At 31.7% G+C, this 20,248-nt stretch overlaps 3 protein-coding genes across 3 annotated transcripts in view; 1 reads left to right on the top strand and 2 right to left on the bottom strand.

Moving 5' to 3' along the window:
• Window positions 1-1,845: 1,845 nt before the first annotated feature.
• The window catches only part of LOC143910924 (thrombospondin type-1 domain-containing protein 7A-like), an 85,224-nt gene continuing 66,821 nt past the window's right edge, over window positions 1,846-20,248 (top strand). Inside the window, exon 1 of the mRNA XM_077429558.1 lies at window positions 1,846-2,037. The gene's annotated coding sequence lies outside the window, so the exon portion shown is untranslated. The remainder of the gene's footprint in view (window positions 2,038-20,248) is intronic.
• Window positions 4,355-7,455, bottom strand: LOC143911190 (kelch-like protein 12). The gene is made up of 9 exons (XM_077429968.1): window positions 7,259-7,455; window positions 6,939-7,087; window positions 6,631-6,833; window positions 6,181-6,336; window positions 5,955-6,107; window positions 5,701-5,864; window positions 5,092-5,299; window positions 4,802-4,982; window positions 4,355-4,719 (listed from the first exon to the last, which is right to left on the bottom strand). Exons 1-9 carry the CDS (start codon window positions 7,381-7,383, stop codon window positions 4,559-4,561), a joined length of 1,500 nt encoding a protein of 499 aa, XP_077286094.1. The 5' UTR covers window positions 7,384-7,455; the 3' UTR covers window positions 4,355-4,558.
• The window catches only part of LOC143910935 (kelch-like protein 18), a 64,962-nt gene continuing 58,005 nt past the window's right edge, over window positions 13,292-20,248 (bottom strand). Inside the window, exons 2-11 of the mRNA XM_077429584.1 lie at window positions 15,959-16,092; window positions 15,637-15,785; window positions 15,326-15,531; window positions 15,022-15,213; window positions 14,804-14,890; window positions 14,589-14,741; window positions 14,403-14,502; window positions 13,845-14,052; window positions 13,578-13,728; window positions 13,292-13,443 (exon numbers count right to left, since the gene is read on the bottom strand). Coding sequence (XP_077285710.1) covers window positions 14,039-14,052; window positions 14,403-14,502; window positions 14,589-14,741; window positions 14,804-14,890; window positions 15,022-15,213; window positions 15,326-15,531; window positions 15,637-15,785; window positions 15,959-16,083 — 1,026 coding nt within the window. The 5' untranslated portion in view covers window positions 16,084-16,092 and the 3' untranslated portion in view covers window positions 13,292-13,443; window positions 13,578-13,728; window positions 13,845-14,038. The remainder of the gene's footprint in view (window positions 13,444-13,577; window positions 13,729-13,844; window positions 14,053-14,402; window positions 14,503-14,588; window positions 14,742-14,803; window positions 14,891-15,021; window positions 15,214-15,325; window positions 15,532-15,636; window positions 15,786-15,958; window positions 16,093-20,248) is intronic.

Raw genomic sequence — 20,248 nt, 5'->3', positions numbered from 1 at the left:
TATATAGGTATAATTACATCGAAAATATAGGTAATTTTCAATATTATATTTCGAAGGTTGGTTACGCAAGATTGATAATAATTTTTATAATGATATTCGAATTTGACGTTTTTTTATTTGTTCGTCTCAATATGACATCTAAATGAACATGTACATATTATGTATGTAGAAACAAGTGGCGTCACAATTTGACAGGTTCAATTTGAAATAATACGAAAATATTTATTCTAAACGTATTTTATAATTTATTGTATTTTAGCGGATACGAAGTACATCTTGTACAATAGTAGGTATGCGTAAATAAAATAAATTGTCTTCGTTCTTTTATGTCATTTACAGTACTCGAATTGTTAATAGTTGATTACCAATATGAAAATAATAATTTTATTTGGGAACCATTTATCGGCCCGGAAAATAAAAAGAATTACCTTCTCTAAAATAGGTCGCACGACAGATTCGATTTTCAAACGTCAAATGGGTTGCCAGTAGCAAAAATAAAATTTGACAAAAATAAATATCGACCCTAAAAACCTACATAATCTTAAATGAAGAGGGCCAACCCTAACTTAATCCAACCTAACCTAACCCCTAAATAAATATAATGTGTTGGCTGCCAAGATATGACGATTACGAAGTTAAAATGTAACTGTCTATGATTTCACTGAAACGCCAAATTTTATTTTTCTTACTGGCAACCCGTTTGAAGTTTGATCTGCCGGGCGAACGCCGATTCTGTCGCGCGAGCTATTTTAGAGATGTTAATTTGATATTAAATGTCGTTTTGACTTATTTTACAATTTGTAATTTATTGTACAGCCGTGCCAAAAATATTAAAAATATATAGTAGTGGGAAAATAAAAATTTCCCACTACTGAAGACATTTAGATTTTTTGACAGCCAGCACTTGTACAATTATATGAGTTTCTTTCATTCGCTGAAATTACGTTGTTGATTATTAACCAGCCAAAATCAATACATTTCAAGGTATAAAATAATCCGACGAGGATTTAATAATGGGATTTGCTTGTAAGGCGTAAGTAAACCCGCCTTCCAGAACTGACAGTTCTATTTTAGGGACTTGCGAAATTACTTGCTTTCCCAAATCATTATCACTCCACTGGATCTTCTAAATGGTTATACTTTTTAATTGCATCCACACTCGTGGACGTTGCTTTGAACCTTTGATTTATTCAAGTTCCACCTTTGTGAGCGTTACCGATAACCCCAGGCAGTTCGTACTCAGTTATGTATATTCAACTACGTAAATTGAAATTCGTTAATTAACGACATCGTTAGTAGTTACTCTCAATAATAGAGGAATTCCACTTGTGTGGTTTTGCTGTGAAAGCATCTGTCGGGTGAGACTTGATCTCTCGGGTTGCTGGCGTACCCGCCAGAAACAAAATGTTTTTATCTCCCGAATGCGACAAAATCTACAATAGAGGTCTTGCAATCAGTTTCAGTTGTGCAGTAAAAAAAAAAAAAAAATATATATATATATATATCAGTGGCGTGCGGTCCATGGATGCGGTGGATGCGGCGCATCCCCTATAACTTTAAAAAGCCAAGAGTATTTTTAATAAATATTTGAATTTCGCTTCGATGTATTCTTAGTGATGTACGTGATTATGATGTAGTATATGATATATATTTCACATATCACGTGTTTTTTGTTACATGATGCATTATATAGGATCTTTTGATAATTTTTATTAAGGATTCGCATAGGCCGCATTCGCATAGGCCGGCCACAGGCGAGTGACGCTGGCGAGTAGACGCTGAGTGAAGTGCGCGCGCGTCATGGATTCGGAGTTCGGACCGATCCCATTTGCGCATGCGCACTATGAGGCTGTCATATTCGCGCGGACGCGTTGACACTTGTTTAACCTCTACGGTGGATTCGGTTTCTCTGTTTGCTTATCTATTGAGTTTCACTTGGAAGCCGCTGTTGATCGATATTTCCGCACGCTACGCCCCAAGTTATTTATCAAAAAGCTAGCCGATTCATTTCTTTAGACGAAGTTAATCATTTATACTGTAAGTTGGTTATTTTTTACTTTTGAATTAAGTTTTCATTTAAATTAGTTTCGTCTAACTTTATTTTTAGTTTACTGTTCCACTACTTACGAGTTTTCATTATTGCCTTTAATATGGATATCGAAAATAACAATGAGAGTGGACTTGTCGTCGAGATCAATAATAATTGCAATTGTTTAATTGAAAATGTGCTGAAAAGAAGATTTGCTTCTCTCCCATTTAATGAAAAGGAGATTATTGTTAAGAGCCCCAAACCCACACCAATATTAAATATTCAGTCTAAAACAAAAACATTTAAAAGGTATTTTAACACAGAAACATACGAAAAAATTTCATGGATTTGTGGATGTGCTCACTTAACGAAATTATTCTGTTGGCCATGTATTTTATTTTCTCAAGAAGTGAATGTCTGGAGTAAATTTGGATTTTCTGACCTAAACAATTTAAGTAAATCGCGCAAGAGACATGAATGTTCTCAAGCTCACATATGTTCTGCTGCTCAATTTAAAAAATTTGGAAAGGGACCTCGTATAGAAAATTTTTTAAGTGCTCAATTTAAAGCAAATATTGAAATGCACAACAAAGAAGTTACTGCAAATAGATACATTTTGTCGAAATTAATAAGCGCGATCTGTTTTTTAGCAAAACAAGAACAACCTTTACGAGGACATTTTGAACACCAGGAATCGGAAAATAGAGGGAATTATATTGAATTGCTGTATCTGTTGAGTGAATCAGACATAAAATTGAAAACTCATTTAGATAACTCTACGGTGTTTACTGGACTATCGAACCATATACAAAATGACTTGGTATCCGCAATATCAAAAGTCTTGCTAGATGAGATTAAAACTGAAATACGTGCATCAAAATTTGTTTCCATAATTGTGGACGAATCTACAGATATCAGTCGCAAAGCTCAGCTATCTACTATTTTTAGATATGTAGATGAAAACAATGAAATTCAGGAGAGATTTGTTGGATTTGTTGATGTTAGTCCCAATAGAACAGCTAATGCTCTTTTTCAGCACATACGTGAGACCTTGGAAGAATTTGGTTGTTTGGACAAATTAATTGCACAAACGTACGATGGAGCGGCTGCAATGTCCGGGGAGCATAATGGAGTGCAACGAAAAATTCGAGATATTTGTCCGAATTAATGGAAATATTTAATCAAATAATTAATGACGAAGACGAATGGGATACTGATGCTGTCATAAATGCTGAAGTCCTTCATCGTTATTTAAAAGAGTTTGAATTCAATTTCAATTTGCATTTATTTTCTGCAATATTTAATTCGGCAGATTTTTTATTTGAAATTTTACAAAAAAAAACCTTTGACATATCGTATTGCGTAAGTGAAATTAAAAAATTTGTAAAATATTTAGATAACAAAAAAGACGATTTTGATTCATTGTGGAACAAAGTAATAACTAAAAATTTTAATAGAAAAAGAAAATATGCTGAATGTGAAGAAGATGTGAAAACAACGTATAAACTTCACTATTCTGAAATTTTAGAAACTCTTTCAGTAAATACAACCAATCGATTTCGAGATATCGAAAATTTAAAATTTCTCGAATTTTTCAACGTCAAAAAATTTAAAGAATATGAAAATAATTTTCCAGATTTCCTATTTAAATCACTCCACCTAACTTATGGAAAATACTTTGATTTTATGAAATTAAAAAGCGAATTAATTTACATGTACTCAACGCAAGATTTTCATTTGAAATCTATAAATGACGTAAAGGAATTAATTGTGAAAGATGATCTAATAGACGTTTTGGAACAAGTATTTAGTTTAATACAATTAATTTGTACGATACCTTCCACGAGCGCATCGGCTGAACGATCATTTTCGACTATGAAAAGAATTAAAACGTTCACCAGAAGTAGTCAAAGTGAAGAAAGACTCTCTGGTCTTGCTTTAATTGCAATCGAAAAGAAAATAATGTCAAATTTAAAAAACAATAAAAAATTCTATGATGCGGTTATCGATGAATTTTGTAAAAAGGAACGAAGAATAAAATTAAATTTAAAAAAATAAATTGGTCGGTTTTTTTTTTCAAACAAGGGACAGCATCCCTTGTTTGAAAAGTCACCGCCCGCCACTGATATATATATATATATATATATATATATATATATATATATATATATATATATATATATATATATATACACATATATATATGTATATATATGTATTATACATTATATGCATATATGTATGTATACGTGTTATAAAATTAATTAACTGTTACATTTAATAATAAACAGAAATAAAGCAATTTTCATCATAACTAAAAAAAATACATGAATTCAATTTATTTTAAGTAATGACAATATTTCATGTTTACATAAATGCATGTGTACACTGTATTTTTAAATTAATATTGTATTGTTAATTATCAATGATTTTAAAACTTCATACATATTAAAATTCATATATATTATATAAACCAATATTAATTATTTATAAATATATAAATTGATGAATCATTTTTACATTTGAACTTTAATCTTCGTCTGGAAAAACAATCCCGCTTAGATTTTTTACAACTTTTTTACCAGCCATTGATACATTTATTATCAAAGGACGCTGTCGACTACTCCTAAGCGAAGCTAATTCATCCCACGTATTATTTTGAGGATCATAACTGAAGGCTAGTCGTCCACCTGGAATTATCAATTTTATCAATTTAACCAAACAAAATGTACAATCCTTTTTTATTGAATAAATAATAGATATCACTCTTACCGACGACAATGATATTCTCTCCAAAATTACCGGCACTCGCATACTTCAAATCTTCAGGAAAATTGGAAGAATCCAACATCATCCATAAATCATTTTTTACGTCGTAACGCTCTACAGAAAGCACTGGCCCTTCGTCGTCACTGCCTCCAATCACGTATATATTATTGCCAATAACGGCTACCTGTAATTAAATGTATATAAAAATCTACAGGGAAATTCGTCAATTAAAACGATTGTTGTCATTTGCAATTGTCTGTACACATGTATGTATAGATATGAGTATAACTTACTCCGGCATAGCATCTTGCTTGGTTCATAGGACTGCAAACGGTCCAAGTATCATCTTTGACGGAATAAACTTCGACACTGTTCAGTATTTCACCGTCGTTTTTGCCTCCAATTGCGAATATTTTTTTGTCAATTACAGCCACTGCAAAACATCCTCGATTTGCCGTCATCGGTGAAACGTTGGACCACGTGCGTGTAACTGGATGACACCTGTCAATTGTACAAAACACTTTTTTATACATATTTATTTTATCTACAACCATCTGACACGATTTAATAGAAACTTTATTTTGTAAGCTTAAAGACATAACGTTAGGGGGAAACTTTTGAAACCACGTTTCATAAGGCTTCTCGCGTGAAGCCGACCCGAGGCCGGTTTCAGATAAATATTTTGTCATTGCGGCTTTGGACACACGTGTGGATTCGTTTCAAGAGGATTCGAGATACAATTAATAAAAAATATAGGATATGCCATTAATCCAATTCTAAGTCTTGAGTAATCTATTTAATAGTAAAAAGCTCTATGACTGAGTTAACATTGTAATTTTGTCCACATAGTGTAATTTTGATTAAATAGTTGAATACAGTACAATATTAAATGTTTGACAAACTTTTCAACACTATTGACAAAATGTGTGTCATCGTGACCTCCAATAGCATACAAAATAATATTACGATCCTGGTCAAGTATACTGGAGACGCATAAATGTTTTCTATTCGTCTCCATCGGCAACAATGCGCTGGCTTCCATCGTATCTAAATGGACACCTACCACCTGAAGACAATTAAAAAAAAGCGTTATCAAAATAACAATTAAATATTGAGCATACATACATATGTATAAAATATGTATATGTTTATGTACTTCATTTAACGCTTTCCTAGCTCGTTTTCCGCCGATTACAATTACATAATTTTGCAATTTGATGACTCCGAAATCTGTCCTTTTCAAATTCATATATTTGGTTTCTAACCAACTTTTAGTATCGGGATCGTAGAAATCAACGTAAGATGCGATCTATTTAATAAATTGATACATGAGAGTAAGATTAATTTGCAAAACATGATTGTAGTTCAATTTAAAAACTCGCCGGTTCATTTTCGCCTCCGACGACCATAATTTTGTTAGTTTTCGGTGGAGAAACAACTTCTTCGAGTGAGTCTGAAATATTGTCCTTGGAAGTCTGTGAAATATTTTCATTCTCTTCTTCTTGTATAGAAAGAGAGTTCTCCTCTTTAAAAAGCTCCTTTTTTGGAAGTTGGGTTAAAGAAGAAAAGAATTAAGATGTTATGCAGGTAGTGGTCAAAATCATTTTTTACAAGTGGGCAAATAAATTTGTCCATGACTTTAGTTTGAATTATTATGAACTAACTTTCAAAGAAAATAAATGGAAAGTTTTATGTTTTAAAAAATTTCAAAATTTTCTTAAATATTTACATTTAAATTTATAAAAATACTCAGATTTTTTATAAAAATAATTATTTATAGCAGATTTAAGGAATAGACATTAATATGTTCAATAAACAAAATAATTTCTTACCTGAGGTAATTCATCCTCATTGTATTTATTCACTTTATCTACCAGATCATACAAAGAATTCGTTTCAGCAAATGTTTTAATATCAAAAATATTATCAGCTGACAAATGGTTTGCCAGAAATTTACAGCAAATATCAAAAAGAACATTTAACTGCAATAATTTGGCTGCCAATATTAATCTCTGAACTGAATCCATATCCAATTCTAAAATAATCTGAAGTAATTTATGCGATCGTGGTACAAATAGTTGAATATAAAATAATATATTTATAAATAAAAATATAAAACATGAGTAGAAATTTCACTAACGAACGCTTCCTTTGTAAAAAAACTTCAAAATTTTCTCAAAAGTTTCATCGTCAATGGAAATATCAAATTCGTTTAAATCTGGATTTTCTATGATTTGATTTCTGAAATATCTGCAGCAAATGGCCAATACCAATTTGTGGGTGTAAAATCTAAAATAATTTTTTTTTTTTCATCAAAATACTATCAAATCAAAACTTATATACACATATTTCGAATACACGTATTTCAGAATATAAATACATATGGACATATATGTATATGTGTATACATACATATGTATTTAATTTTTATTCGAATAACAAATTCGAGCATGTACGTACCTTTCCTCTTCGGCTAATATTGTCATATCACAAAGGGTGCCATGTTTATAAAATTCGTACATGATTGACAGCTCACTATCACCATATTCCGGATTGATGAACGTCTCAGAAATTTGGTTGTCCATTTTCAATCTCACAAATTCGAAATTGACAAAATGCAACACTTTTGCTTCTCGCGTCGTTCGAGGTCCTCCATGAAATGTGGAAAGGGAATTCAAACATATTTTTTCTATCGTGATTTATCTTATCTAAACAAAATTCTGATATGACCAACCCACGACTTTATAACTGTATTTGAGGAATATAAAAAGTATAAAAAACAAAATTCGATAATGAAATATAAATACATAAGTATATGTATGTATGTATGTACATACAGATATATGTACGTTCACACGGGTCTACCTCACGGTAAGGAAAGTGAAAAGGTCGAAAAAGAAAATATCGGAAGGCAAAGATCGAAAATCGAAAGATCTTAAGTCGAAAGATCAAAAAAAAGGGTGCACGGTAAACGGTACTATGTATATATAATATATGTATATCAGTGGCATGTGGTTAAACTATCTCTCCTTTTGTCATACAGCCTTGTTTAATATGCGCGCGCAGGATACGGGAAGAAAAGCCTGTTCCTCTTGTTTCTGTTGTATCCTGCTCGCGCAAATTAAGTGAAAATGCACGACGGGGGGGAGAGAGTTTTACCGCATGCCACTGATATATGTATGTATATACTAACCGTTTTTCATATGTATGCATGGTAAACGAACATTTTCGACTTTTTTACGGTCACCCACGTTCACATATACCGGCTATTAGTCCATTTTCCATCAAAATTGAGCGCAAATGTAGGGAAAAAAACAAAAGTTCTACTTCTGGCTGTCGGATTACGTTCAAAATATTTTTGTCACTTAACATCACTATAAATATTGTAACGTGGGGACATTATGGGGATTGGCCACTCCATAAAGTGCATACGGGGGCTAACAGTGGAGACCCCCGAATCGGCCTAGCGGGACTCTCAGTGGTCGGTAGAATTCCTAGAACCCTGATAGCGTGATACCGCGAAAGCGTGAGACTTAAAACTATACGTGCCTATACAATGGTGAAACAAACGAATCGGGGAAGCTGTAGTGAGCGACCTACCCTTTTTAAGGAGGTACTTAGGCCATATCAGATCATTCTGGAACGAGCGCTGGCTGCGCGTAGACCTCCTGAATCATCCAAAATATGCTGTGAATCGACTTTGGCCTTTCATTTGGATCCTCCACCCACCCCTACGCTACAATATTATAAACATAACTAGTGTTGTGCCCGTTGATTTCAACGGATGGTTTCGAAAAGGAATTGAGAGACGAATAAAAATAAAGTTATATGTAGTATAATGTATAATGTCAGGTAATTTACAGGCGCACGCTCGATTAATATTAATCGTAATAAAAGTGGCACATTATACACTTAGCAATCCAACCCGTTCAAAATGATGAATGAATGTGTGTGTGTGCCCTAGGGGCTTCATCCCCGCGCCCCCAACGCCTCCAGCAGCCTAGGGGCTTCGCCCCCCACGCCCCCGACGCCCTGAGTGCTTCACCCAGCAATTAAAAGTAAATGCATTTATTTTTATTATTAATATTGTAAAATTAATTACATAGAATTAATTCACTCTTAAATTAAATAATAAACACAAATAAAACAATTTTCATCATGAATAATAAAAAAAAGATTAATTTAATTAATGCTAATATTGTATTTTTAAATTCAATCTTATGAAATTTATCACTATTTAACAATTAAAACTTAAGCAGTTAATATTTTTTTATATCTTAAGTATAAAACAAAGACCATTCCTTGTGTGTGTAATTTGTTACTGATAAAATCTTTGAAAAAATTATCGATAAGTTCCTTTTCTCCAATTTCAAAAACTACATTATACCTGAACAACATGGTTTCTTTAAGGGGAGATCGGTAGAGACTAACCTGCTTAATTTCACTAGTACTCTCACATCTTATATGGACAATCGAATCCAAATAGACGTCGTTTATACGGATTTCTCTAAAGCTTTTGATAAAATCAATCACAACCTATTACTCAATAAACTTTGGTCCCTCGGAATCCGAGGAAATTTATTTCGTTGGATCTCTTCGTATATACTAAATCGTCACCAAATCATAATTCTCAATGGTTTTAGATCATCACTTATTCCTTCCGGTGTCCCACAAGGGTCGCATTTAGGTCCCTTATTCTTTTTACTCTATATTAATGATATCTCATACATCTTCAAACATTCCTTTATACTTCTTTACGCTGATGATTTAAAAATTTACAAACCAATATACACCATAGACGATTGTCATAAGATACAAGAAGATCTAGATAGATTCTCTATATATTGTTTAAATAATTATCTTTTTATTAATCTAGAAAAATGCTCTATTTTAAATTTCACTGGAAATAAGTCAATTATTACCAATCAATATCAATTAAATCATTCAATCCTTAACACGTCATCTTCTATTAAGGATCTTGGTGTAATACTCAATAATAAACTAGATTTCTCTGAACATATTTCTTTTATTACCAACAAAGCATTTAAATCTCTTGGATTCCTACTCTGCTCAACAAAACCCTTTAATGATCCTTATGTACTAAAATTACTTTATTTTTCCTTTGTAAGGTCTCACCTTGAATTTGCCTCAATTATCTGGTCACCTTTTTATTTATCCCATATTAATTGTATTGAGAAAGTTCAACTTAAATTTATTAAATCCTTACGCTACCTTTTTCCTACCTATACCCATTCTACTGTTTCCGACATTTTAAAAATCCTTTCTTTTAACAATCTTTCTGTCAGGCGACGACATACTGATGCTATATTCTTCTTTAAGCTCATAAATGGTTTCCTTGATTGTTCTGATTTACTGAATAAGGCTAATTTCAGAATCCCAGTTCGGTACTCTAGACGCGTTGCACTCTTTTCACTTGATCCTTTCAATACTAATTCCCAAAAATATTTTTATCTGCAGCGCGTTTATCGTATGTTTAACGAAGAGCTGAATGAGGTTGATCTATTTGGTATTTCCCTACATCAATTCAGGTCTAACATCAAGAGAATCTTGACCGATTGATTCATTTCTTCTCCTATTCTATTTTTCCAATATTTTCAATATTTTTATACTTTAGTTTAGTTATGTAATGTACTATTTAATCATATTATAGCTTTCATTCTTTTCCTTTTAATTTGTTTATTTTGTATTTACCTTTTTCATTTGTTTTATATTTGTAAATTTCAATTTCTTCTTATATTCTATTTTATAACCTTTTCCAAATATTTTAATACTATAGTTTAATTATGCAATGTTCTACATATTTTGTCATGCCTTTATTCTTTACTTTTTAATTTGTTTTCCTTATATTTATCTTTTTCATTTTTGTAAAAATCTATTATTGGACTCGGATGTTACATATATTATTTATTTATTATTAGTTTTTTTATACATATCTATGTACATCCTGTCTGTTGATTTTTCAATTAATAAAATAAAATAAAATAAAAATAAAATAGACAAATCTGGGTGGTACCAATAGTATTAAACAAATTAAAACAAAGTACACACTTATTAGTTATAAATATATGATTTGATGACTCATTGTTACATTTAAATTTAAATTTTCGCCTAGAACATTTTCTTCACTGTTCTCATCAGTCATTGGTACATTTAATATCAAAGCACAATTTCGACTACTTCAAAGGGAGGCTAATTCATTCCACGTATTATTTTTAGGATCATGACTGAAGGCTCGTCGTCTACCTGAAACTATAAATTTTATCAATTTAATTAAACAAAATGTACAATCATTTTTTATTTAATAAATATTCACTCTTACCAACGACAATGATATTGTCTCCAAAATTACCGGCACTCGCATACTTCAAATCTTCATAAATCTACATCATAACGCTCTATAGAAAACACCGGCCCATCATTGTCACTGCCTCCAATAACATATATGTATGTATATAATTACCAATGGCAGCTACCTGTAATTAAATGTACATAAAAATCTATAGGGACATTCCTCATCAAGATTAATGTTTTATCATATGTAAATGTATCTACACACGTATGTACATACATATTACCCCAGCATAGTATAAGCTTGGTTCATAGGATTGCAAACCGTCCACGTATCGTCTTTGGCGGAATAAACTTCGACACTGTTTAATATTTCACTGTCGTTATTGCCTCCAACGAACGTTTCCTTTGTAAAAGAACTTTAAAATTTTATCGAACGTTTCATCGTCGATGGGAATTTCAAAATCAGGTATATTCGGGTTTTCTTTGATTTGAGCTCTAAAATATTTGCAGCGAATGGCCAAAACTAATTTGTGAGTGTAAAATCTGAAATAAAAATCAATTTTTTTTTTATCAAAATCCAATAAAATCAATGCTTACATACATATGTATGTATGTACATATTTTATTTTAAATGATGAAATTCGAAAAAGTACATATGTTTCCTCTCCGGCAATTATTTTCATATCACAAAGAATACCTTGTTCATAAAATTCGTACATGTAAAATACATTCACTGCCACTAGTATTCCGGATTGATAAACGTCTCAGAAATTTTGTTGTCCATTTTTGTTTTCTTTTTAATAAATTCAAAATTGACAAAACGTGATAGTTTTGCTTCGTTCGCGGTCCTCCATGAAATGTGATAAAATATTTCAAACATATTTTTTCTATAATGATATATCTTAGCGAAAAAAAAAATTATTTATCTTAAAAAAAAATCGAATTCCTTATCGTATATTGACAGCTTTTAGTATTAAGGCGACATAATAATCGTTTCCATTGATAAATGTGATATGTACATCTGTACAATGTATGTACATGAAGTATTTGTGTATGTAATATGAAGGAAACTTATCAGACAAAAAGTTTGCAGTTTCATTTACAAATTATTTACTCACGAGTATTCAAGATATATATATATATATATATATATATATATATATATATATATATATATATATATATATATATATATATATATATATATACAATATATATATATATATATATATACAATATATATATATATATATATATATATATATATCATCATCATCATCATCATTTACAGCCATTCGCCATCCACTACTGGATGAAGGCCTCTCCAACACGCTTCCACTCGTCTCTGTTTTGCGCAACACTCATCCATCTCATTCCGCACATTTTTCTAATTTCGTTCACCCATCTTCCCTGCGGTCTTCCTTTTACTCTTTTGCCTTCTCTCGGGTACCATTCAAGCACTTCTTTTGTCCACCTTTCGTCCATCCTCCTAGCTACATGACCCGCCCATTGCCATTTTAATCTCTTCACTCTATCCACTATGTCCACTACTTCTTTGAGTGCATTGGATTTTATTTAGCATCTTGGCGTTCAGTGTCCAAGTTTCACATCCATACGTCATCACTGGCAAAACGCATTGATCAAAGATCCTTTTCTTCAGGCAGAGTGGCATTTTTGATTTAAAAACAGCATTCATCCGTCCGAATGCACTCCACCCTAATTTCATACGTCTCTTTATCTCTTCATCTTTACTACCAGACATGTCAATTATTTGACCTAAATATAAATAATTATTTACTACTTCTACTGGTTTATCATCTAAGGGGATGCTATCAGGCATGCATATATATATATATATATATATATATATATATATATATATATATATATATATATATATATATATATATATATATATATAAATACATAAAATTAATTGATTATTATAATTTAATAATAAACAGAAATATAATACATTAATTTAAATTACTTTTATTAATGCCGAAATTTTATACTTAGATAAATACATATGAATATTGAATTTCTAAATCCAATCTTTTGAAGTTTTAATAATAATTAATCTTTAATAATAATTTATTGTTTTTTTTTTAATATTAATAATATAAATAAATAGTACATATAAATTAATAACAAATATATGAATTGACAAATTTTTATTACATATGACTTTTAATCTTCTTCTGGAAAATTTATCTTGTTTAGATTACATATTTACTCTTTCGTCAGTAATTGATACATTTAATACCAAAGCACGATGTCGACTACTCATAAGAGGAGCTAATTCATCCCACGTATTATTTTCAGGATCATATCTGTAGGCTTGTCGTCCACCTGAAATGATCAATTATTTAACTAAACAAAGCTAACAATCGATTTTAATTGAAAATAAAGTAAAAATTACAGCTATTTCTCTTACCGACGACAATTATATAGTTTCCAAAAATACCAGCACTCGTACACTTCAAATCTTCAGGAAAATTGACTGAATCCAACATCATCCATGAATCATCTTTTACGTCGTAACGCTCTATAGAAGGCACCAGCCCATCATCATCACTTCCTCCAATCACGTATATATAATTACCAATGACAGCTATCTGTAATTAAGTGTGCATAAAAATGATAGGAAATCCATCTATTTAGAGAATTTTTGTCATTTTCAATTGTTTGTACACGTGTAACATATGTATACATATGAGTATATGTAACTTACTCCGGCATAGTATCTTGCTTGGTTCATAGGACTGCAAACGGTCCAAGTATCATCTTTGACGGAATAAACTTCGACACTGTTCAGTATTTCACTGTCGTCCTTGCCTCCAATTGCGTATATGCTGTTGTCTATTACAGCCACAGCGAAACATCCTCGATTTGCCGTCATCGGAGAGACGTTGGACCACGTGCGTGTCACCGGATGACACCTGTCAAATGCACAAAACTCTTTATCATACTTATTTTATCGGCATCCATCCGACACGATTTAAAAATATTTCTTGCTTAAGCCTTAAAAAATAAAATGATATTGCGTCTTTTAACACAAGTGTGAATACGTATTAAGATGATTTAAGAGTAACCATAAGAAAAATAATTTAAAAATATTGGATATACTATGCATCCGATTCTTGAGTAATCGATATAAAAGTAAATGCACATACATAGTATACTTTTATTAGTTGATAAGAGTAAAATATTAAATGTTTCACAAACTTTTCAACGGTATTGACAAACTGCGTGTCATCGTGACCTCCAATAGCATACAAAATAATATTACGATCCTGGTCAAGTATACTGGAGACGCATAAATGTTTTCTATTCGTCTCCATCGGCAACAATGCGCTGGCTTCCATCGTATCTAAATGGACACCTACCACCTGAAGACAATTAAAAAAAAGCGTTATCAAAATAACAATTAAATATTGAGCATACATATGTATAAAATATGTATATGTATATGTACTTCATTTAACGCTTTCCTAGCTCGTTTTCCGCCGATCACAATTATATAATTTTGCAATTGGACGACTCCGAAATCTGTTCTTTTCAAATTCATCACTTTGGTTTCCAACCAACTTTCAGTATCGGGATCGTAGACATCAACATAAGATGCAATCTATTTATTATAGTGATGTGATATTAATACTCAAAACATGATATTTCAATTTAAAAACTTACCGGATCATGTTTGCCTCCTACGACCATAATTTTGTGAGTTTTTGGTGGTGAAACGATTTCATTCGTTATCTTGATGGATTTGTAAACCTCGATTAAAATTTTCAAGCTTTCTATTGAATCTTCCGAATACGGTTGAACTTTGTCTTCTAAAAACTTCATGCGATTTTGTGCTTAAAATATTATCGAAAAACGTTTAAATAGCTTAATTTTCGTCTTACTGAAAAGCTCATCGATGTCATATCCATTAATTTTAATAGACTTGGTAAATGTTGTTTTCTTTCGGAATCATCAGATATCCATTGAACAACTTCTTCGAATGAGTCTGTCGAAGAAATATTTTCCTTGGAAGTCTGTAATCTATTTACAATATCTTCTAGTTCTAACTGGAGACAGTTCTCCTCTCCTGAAATCTTATATTGTTACCGTAAATTAATTACGAATTTATTTAATTTAACATAAACTGATTAAATTCACCACAATTATTACATTAATCGACTATTTCATAATTAAATAATTTCTTACCTCATCAGAAATTTCTTGCTCATCATATTTATTTACTTCATCTATCAGATAATTCAAAGAATTCGTTTCAGCAAATGTTTGGATATCAGAAATATTGTCAGCAGACAAATGCTTAGCCAGAAATTTACAGCAAACATCAAAAAGAACATTTAATTCCAATAATTCGGCCGCCAATATTAATCTCTGAACTGAATCCAAATCCAATTCTGAAATAATTTGAATTAATTTATGCGATCGTGGTACAAATAGTTAAATATAAAATACCATATTTATAAATGAAAATATAAAATATGACAAGAAGTTTCACTAACGAATGTTTCCTTTGTAAAAGAACTTTAAAATTTTCTGAAACGTTTCATCGTCGACGGCAATTTCAAAATCGATTATATCCGGATTTTCTATTATTTGGTCTCTGAAATACTTGCAGGAAATGGCCAAAACCAATCTGTGAGTATAAAATCTAAAATAAAAATCAATATTTTTGATCAAAATCCAATCAAATCAAAATTTGCGTACATATATTTGCGTACATACCTACATATATGTATATTTCGGCATGTATGTACAATCTACATATGTACATACATATTTTATTTTTAATGATCAAATTCAAATATAATTATCTATACGTACCTTTCCTCTCCGGCAAATATTGTCACATCACAAAGGGTGCCTTGTTCATAAAATTCATACATGATGGACAGCTCACTGCCACCATATTCCGGATTGATGAACGTCTCGGAAATTTCGTTGTTCATTTTTGATCTCTTTATAATAAATATATAATAAATGTGATATATGTATTAGTATTATACATATACATATTTATGTACAATATACATAATATGAAAGAAACTTTTTTATTAATTTTACTTATACTGTAGATCAGGTATCGGCTACCTATGACTCGTGGGTCATCAAGTGGCTCATTTTACGATTTCAATTGACCCACTTGAGTTAACCAATTATGGATAGAGATTTTTTTATATCTTAAGTACCAAAAAAAAAATATTTCATTTAAAAGTATGCGTCAGGTCAAAAACAATTTGCTTTCTTAAGGCATCTACGCAATAACTTGAGGTTGTAATGAAAGAGGTTATTTAGATCCTCAACAAAACAACACCACAATCTGCACTAACACACAGTCGATCCAAAGCTTTTTGAAAGAAATTGAATCTAAATATGGAGATTTGCTGTTACATATATGCTGAAATACCATGGTCAAGCCAAGGTAAAGTTGTTAATAGATTTATAGAGTGCTTTGTTTACATACAAATATTGACCCATGAAGTCGATAAAAATGATCTAGAGCTCAATGATAAACAATAGTTTTAATTGGACTATAGTTTTAGTTCTAATAATACTTTTGCTCTCCAATGAAATAATTACCATTATAATGATTTCAAAGAACGACTCCATCGAAGTAACTACACAATTTTGAAAATGTACGAGAAATGGAAGAATTTTTCTTAATATTTACTAAAAGACTTTTAAAACTAAAATACCCACTGACTGAAACATCTTAATGTTCACATTTTGGTTGATTTTGACCCGCAGCCAAAAAAGGTTGCTGAAGCCTACTATAGATGACATTATATTTGTTTGTACTTGTACATATGTATAACCAGAGCTGCACCGCAACGCACCGTCCATATGTGCGAATTGTGTGATTTGCACAATTCGCACACATGGACGGTGCAGCGGCCGAATTTCTTGAGGCGGCCGTCCAAGAACCAAAAAAAATTCTCGGGTCCCCTTTCATTATTACTATATATGTGAAACAAAAATCTAAAAGGCGAACAATAGTAATATAACACTTTTTTCTACATGCTTTGCCGGATGTTATCACGGCCGCCTTTTGTATTTTGTACTGAAAAACGATTTTCGACTGCAAACTCATACAACAAGGGTGATCAGCACGTGCGTTTTCGCCAACAAAGAGTCATCCGAGTGGCATGAAATGTTGTTAGTAAGATTTTGCAAAGTCCTAACATTGATATTAATAATGCCATGTCAATCTTAAAAAAAATAAAATCCTATCGAAGGCGTCGGGGCGTCGGCGATGCACGAAACGTAATTCGTAATTCGTAATCACTACGTAATTTGTAATTCGTAATTTCTAATTCGTGCATCAATTTCTTTCCGAAACCAGTCGATTCAAAATCTTTAATTTTATTTTTATTTGAGTTTCAATTCCTTTTCGAAACCACCCGTTGAAATCAACGGGCCCAACACTAGTAAATAATAATAAACGTTTTCAATTTTAGATGCAAAATAGAGGACGGGGAGTCGATACTCTCATACTTTTATGCGATAATGTTTATAATTCACGTCCGTTCAATAGCATTTTCGGTACTATGTTGTACTTTGAATAAAAGGACACCTTTAGCTATGGTGTGCTTGAAATTTTTGAAAGTTTGCGCATAAATAAATGAGGTGCGAGACTTTTACTCGGCCTGGATAATAACAATCGGATTCGCAATATTTTACAGTTATCTGGCAAAAAGAACTGAAAAAGGGTACCAAATGAAACTGGAACGACCCGGTTTCGATGGCCAAAAAGTCCGTACGTGATCTCGGAAATGGGGTAACCTGGTGGAAAATCCGCAGAGACAAAGAACGCTTATGAGATTTCGCAAAACAAAGGAGTAACGAAGTGTGGCAAGGGCGCACTTTGCTCGTAACCAGGCACCTATTGGACCTTGCTCTACGAACAACCGTAGAGTAAGGTCGACGCTTTTAAGTGTATGGTGGATATTACACATATGTACATACATATATGGATGTATCAAAGAAACGTGAGTGACCAGCCAGCCAGAAGGCATTGCATATTACCATGTCCGGTGACCCAATTTGTGCGCTCGGTGAATTTTAACCTTTATCGGTCCACATTCGTGGTACATATTCGTGTCCGATTTAGTATTGCAGAAGCGGAATACAGACCAATTAGATTTTTATATGAATCGAGTAATAATAGAACAATTATTAAAACAATATTAAAAAATAAATCAACTTTCTCTACACACTTTTCACGCAATTCCCAATTCCGAAAATAGAAAACATTTATAAAAAAATCTCAACCATCCAATTAATCAAAGAAAAATACTATGCAAAACCTGAAGTATGTACATGTATACGATAGCAAAATAACTTCAAAATACCAAAATAAAGCACCAAACAATATCAGCAAAATTTAAAATATTTAGGCATAAAAAATTTCAATAACCTTCCTACAGAAATGAAGAAGATTGAGAATATAGTCCAATTGAAAAATAAATTAAATGAACAATATAACCGTGTAAGCTCCTTTCCAAGCACAACAGTTATGTAGTCTCTTTTTTGGAGAGGCACAGCGATAACGCTTTTTATTTTCATGTATTATATGTATATACTTCATCATCATCATCATCATTTACAGCCAATCACCATCCACTGCTGGATGAAGGCCTCTCCAACACGCTTCCACTCGTCTCTGTTTTGCGCAACACTCATCCATCTCATTCCGCACATTTTTCTAATTTCGTTCACCCAACTTCCTTTCGGTCTTCCTTTTACTCTTTTGCATTCTCTCGGGTACCATTCAAGCACTTCTTTTGTCCACCTTTCATCCATCCTCCTAGCTACGTGACCCGCCCATTGCCATTTCAATCTCTTCACTCTATCCACTATGTCCACTACCCTTGTCATACTTCTCGCCCACGTGTTCCGCTTTCTGTCTTTCCTCGTTATGCCAAGCATACAGCGTTCCATACTTCTTTGAGTGCATTGGATTTTATGTAGCATCTTGGCGTTTAGTATCCAAGTTTCACATCCATACGCAAAACGCATTGATCAAATATCTTTTTCTTCAGGCAGAGTGGCATTTTTGATTTAAAAACAGCATTCATCCGTCCAAATGCACTCCATCCTAATTTCATACTTCATACATAATTTGTCTTATATGTACGTATATACACAGTTTTTAAGAAATATATTTATAATTTTATAATTTTTAAATCAAAAAAATAAATTAAATTAAATAACGTTACAAAAAAACGATCTCCATACAACGATGTCCATAAAACTTTCACAATATTTAATCGATTATGCAAGTATTTTACCAAGAATTTTTATATTATTTTTTACGGATTTCTTATGATACAGAACCTATCTAATATATAATTTCGAAAGAGTCTTTGTAGGTATGTATGTATGTAAGGTTTGTTGGTAATCGAAAAACATATCAAAGTTTCTATGACGACGATTCGATATGGTTGAATTTGAATTTTTACTTTATCTATGTACGTAGTAACAATAGATGAAGTTTTGTGATCATGCGAAAATTCGAACTCGAGATTTTTACTGATTCGAATTCAGAATCGATTACTGATCACGTTTTTATGATCTAGAAAAAATGTGTGTGTCTGTGTATTTTGGAGATTTTTTGAACACTTAGTCCAATCTAACCGAAACTTAGTATCGGTTACTGAAATTCTTATCGACACGACGTAAATTTTGAACGTTCCGACGTTGACCGGAAATGGTACCTCCCCTTATAGGTGTCCTCTTTTTATTAAGTTTTTGAATTCAATTATCTCCCAAACCGCTAACTGAATCGGACTGAAATTTTTTTACATGTACTATAAATAATAATTTTTATAACTTATAATTTTTTAAGCTTCTTGATATTTATTGTTTATTATTAAGATAGTGATTTTAAGTAAAAATAAAAAATAAAATCAGCAAATTTAATGAACCGGAAGTAGTACTTTTACTCTAGAGAATCGAGGTTTTTTACATTTTTCTCAGAAACCTTTTGGTTTATTGAACTAAAATTTAATATCTAAAAGGTTAGGTTTATTACCAAGTTATTTTTAAAATTTAGTAAGCATCCGTCAACCGGAAGTGGCAGTTTACTCTTGTACGATTTTTCTTCCACTATTT

Source organism: Arctopsyche grandis, chromosome 4, assembly GCF_051622035.1.
Source record: "Arctopsyche grandis isolate Sample6627 chromosome 4, ASM5162203v2, whole genome shotgun sequence".
NCBI classification, from domain to species: domain Eukaryota; kingdom Metazoa; phylum Arthropoda; class Insecta; order Trichoptera; family Hydropsychidae; genus Arctopsyche; species Arctopsyche grandis.
The sequence above is the reverse complement of the archived record's forward strand: the minus strand, read 5'-3'. Positions and strand labels throughout refer to the sequence as shown.

Coding starts and splice junctions, on each gene's coding strand:
- LOC143911190 (XM_077429968.1), bottom strand. CDS start 7,383: ATGGACAACCAAATTTCTGAGACGTTCATCAATCCGGAATATGGTGAT. Junction 7,088..7,258: donor ATATTAGCCGAAGAGGAAAG/GTACGTACATGC, acceptor AAATTATTTTAG/ATTTTACACCCACAAATTGG. Junction 4,720..4,801: donor AGAGAATATCATTGTCGTCG/GTAAGAGTGATA, acceptor TGATAATTCCAG/GTGGACGACTAGCCTTCAGT.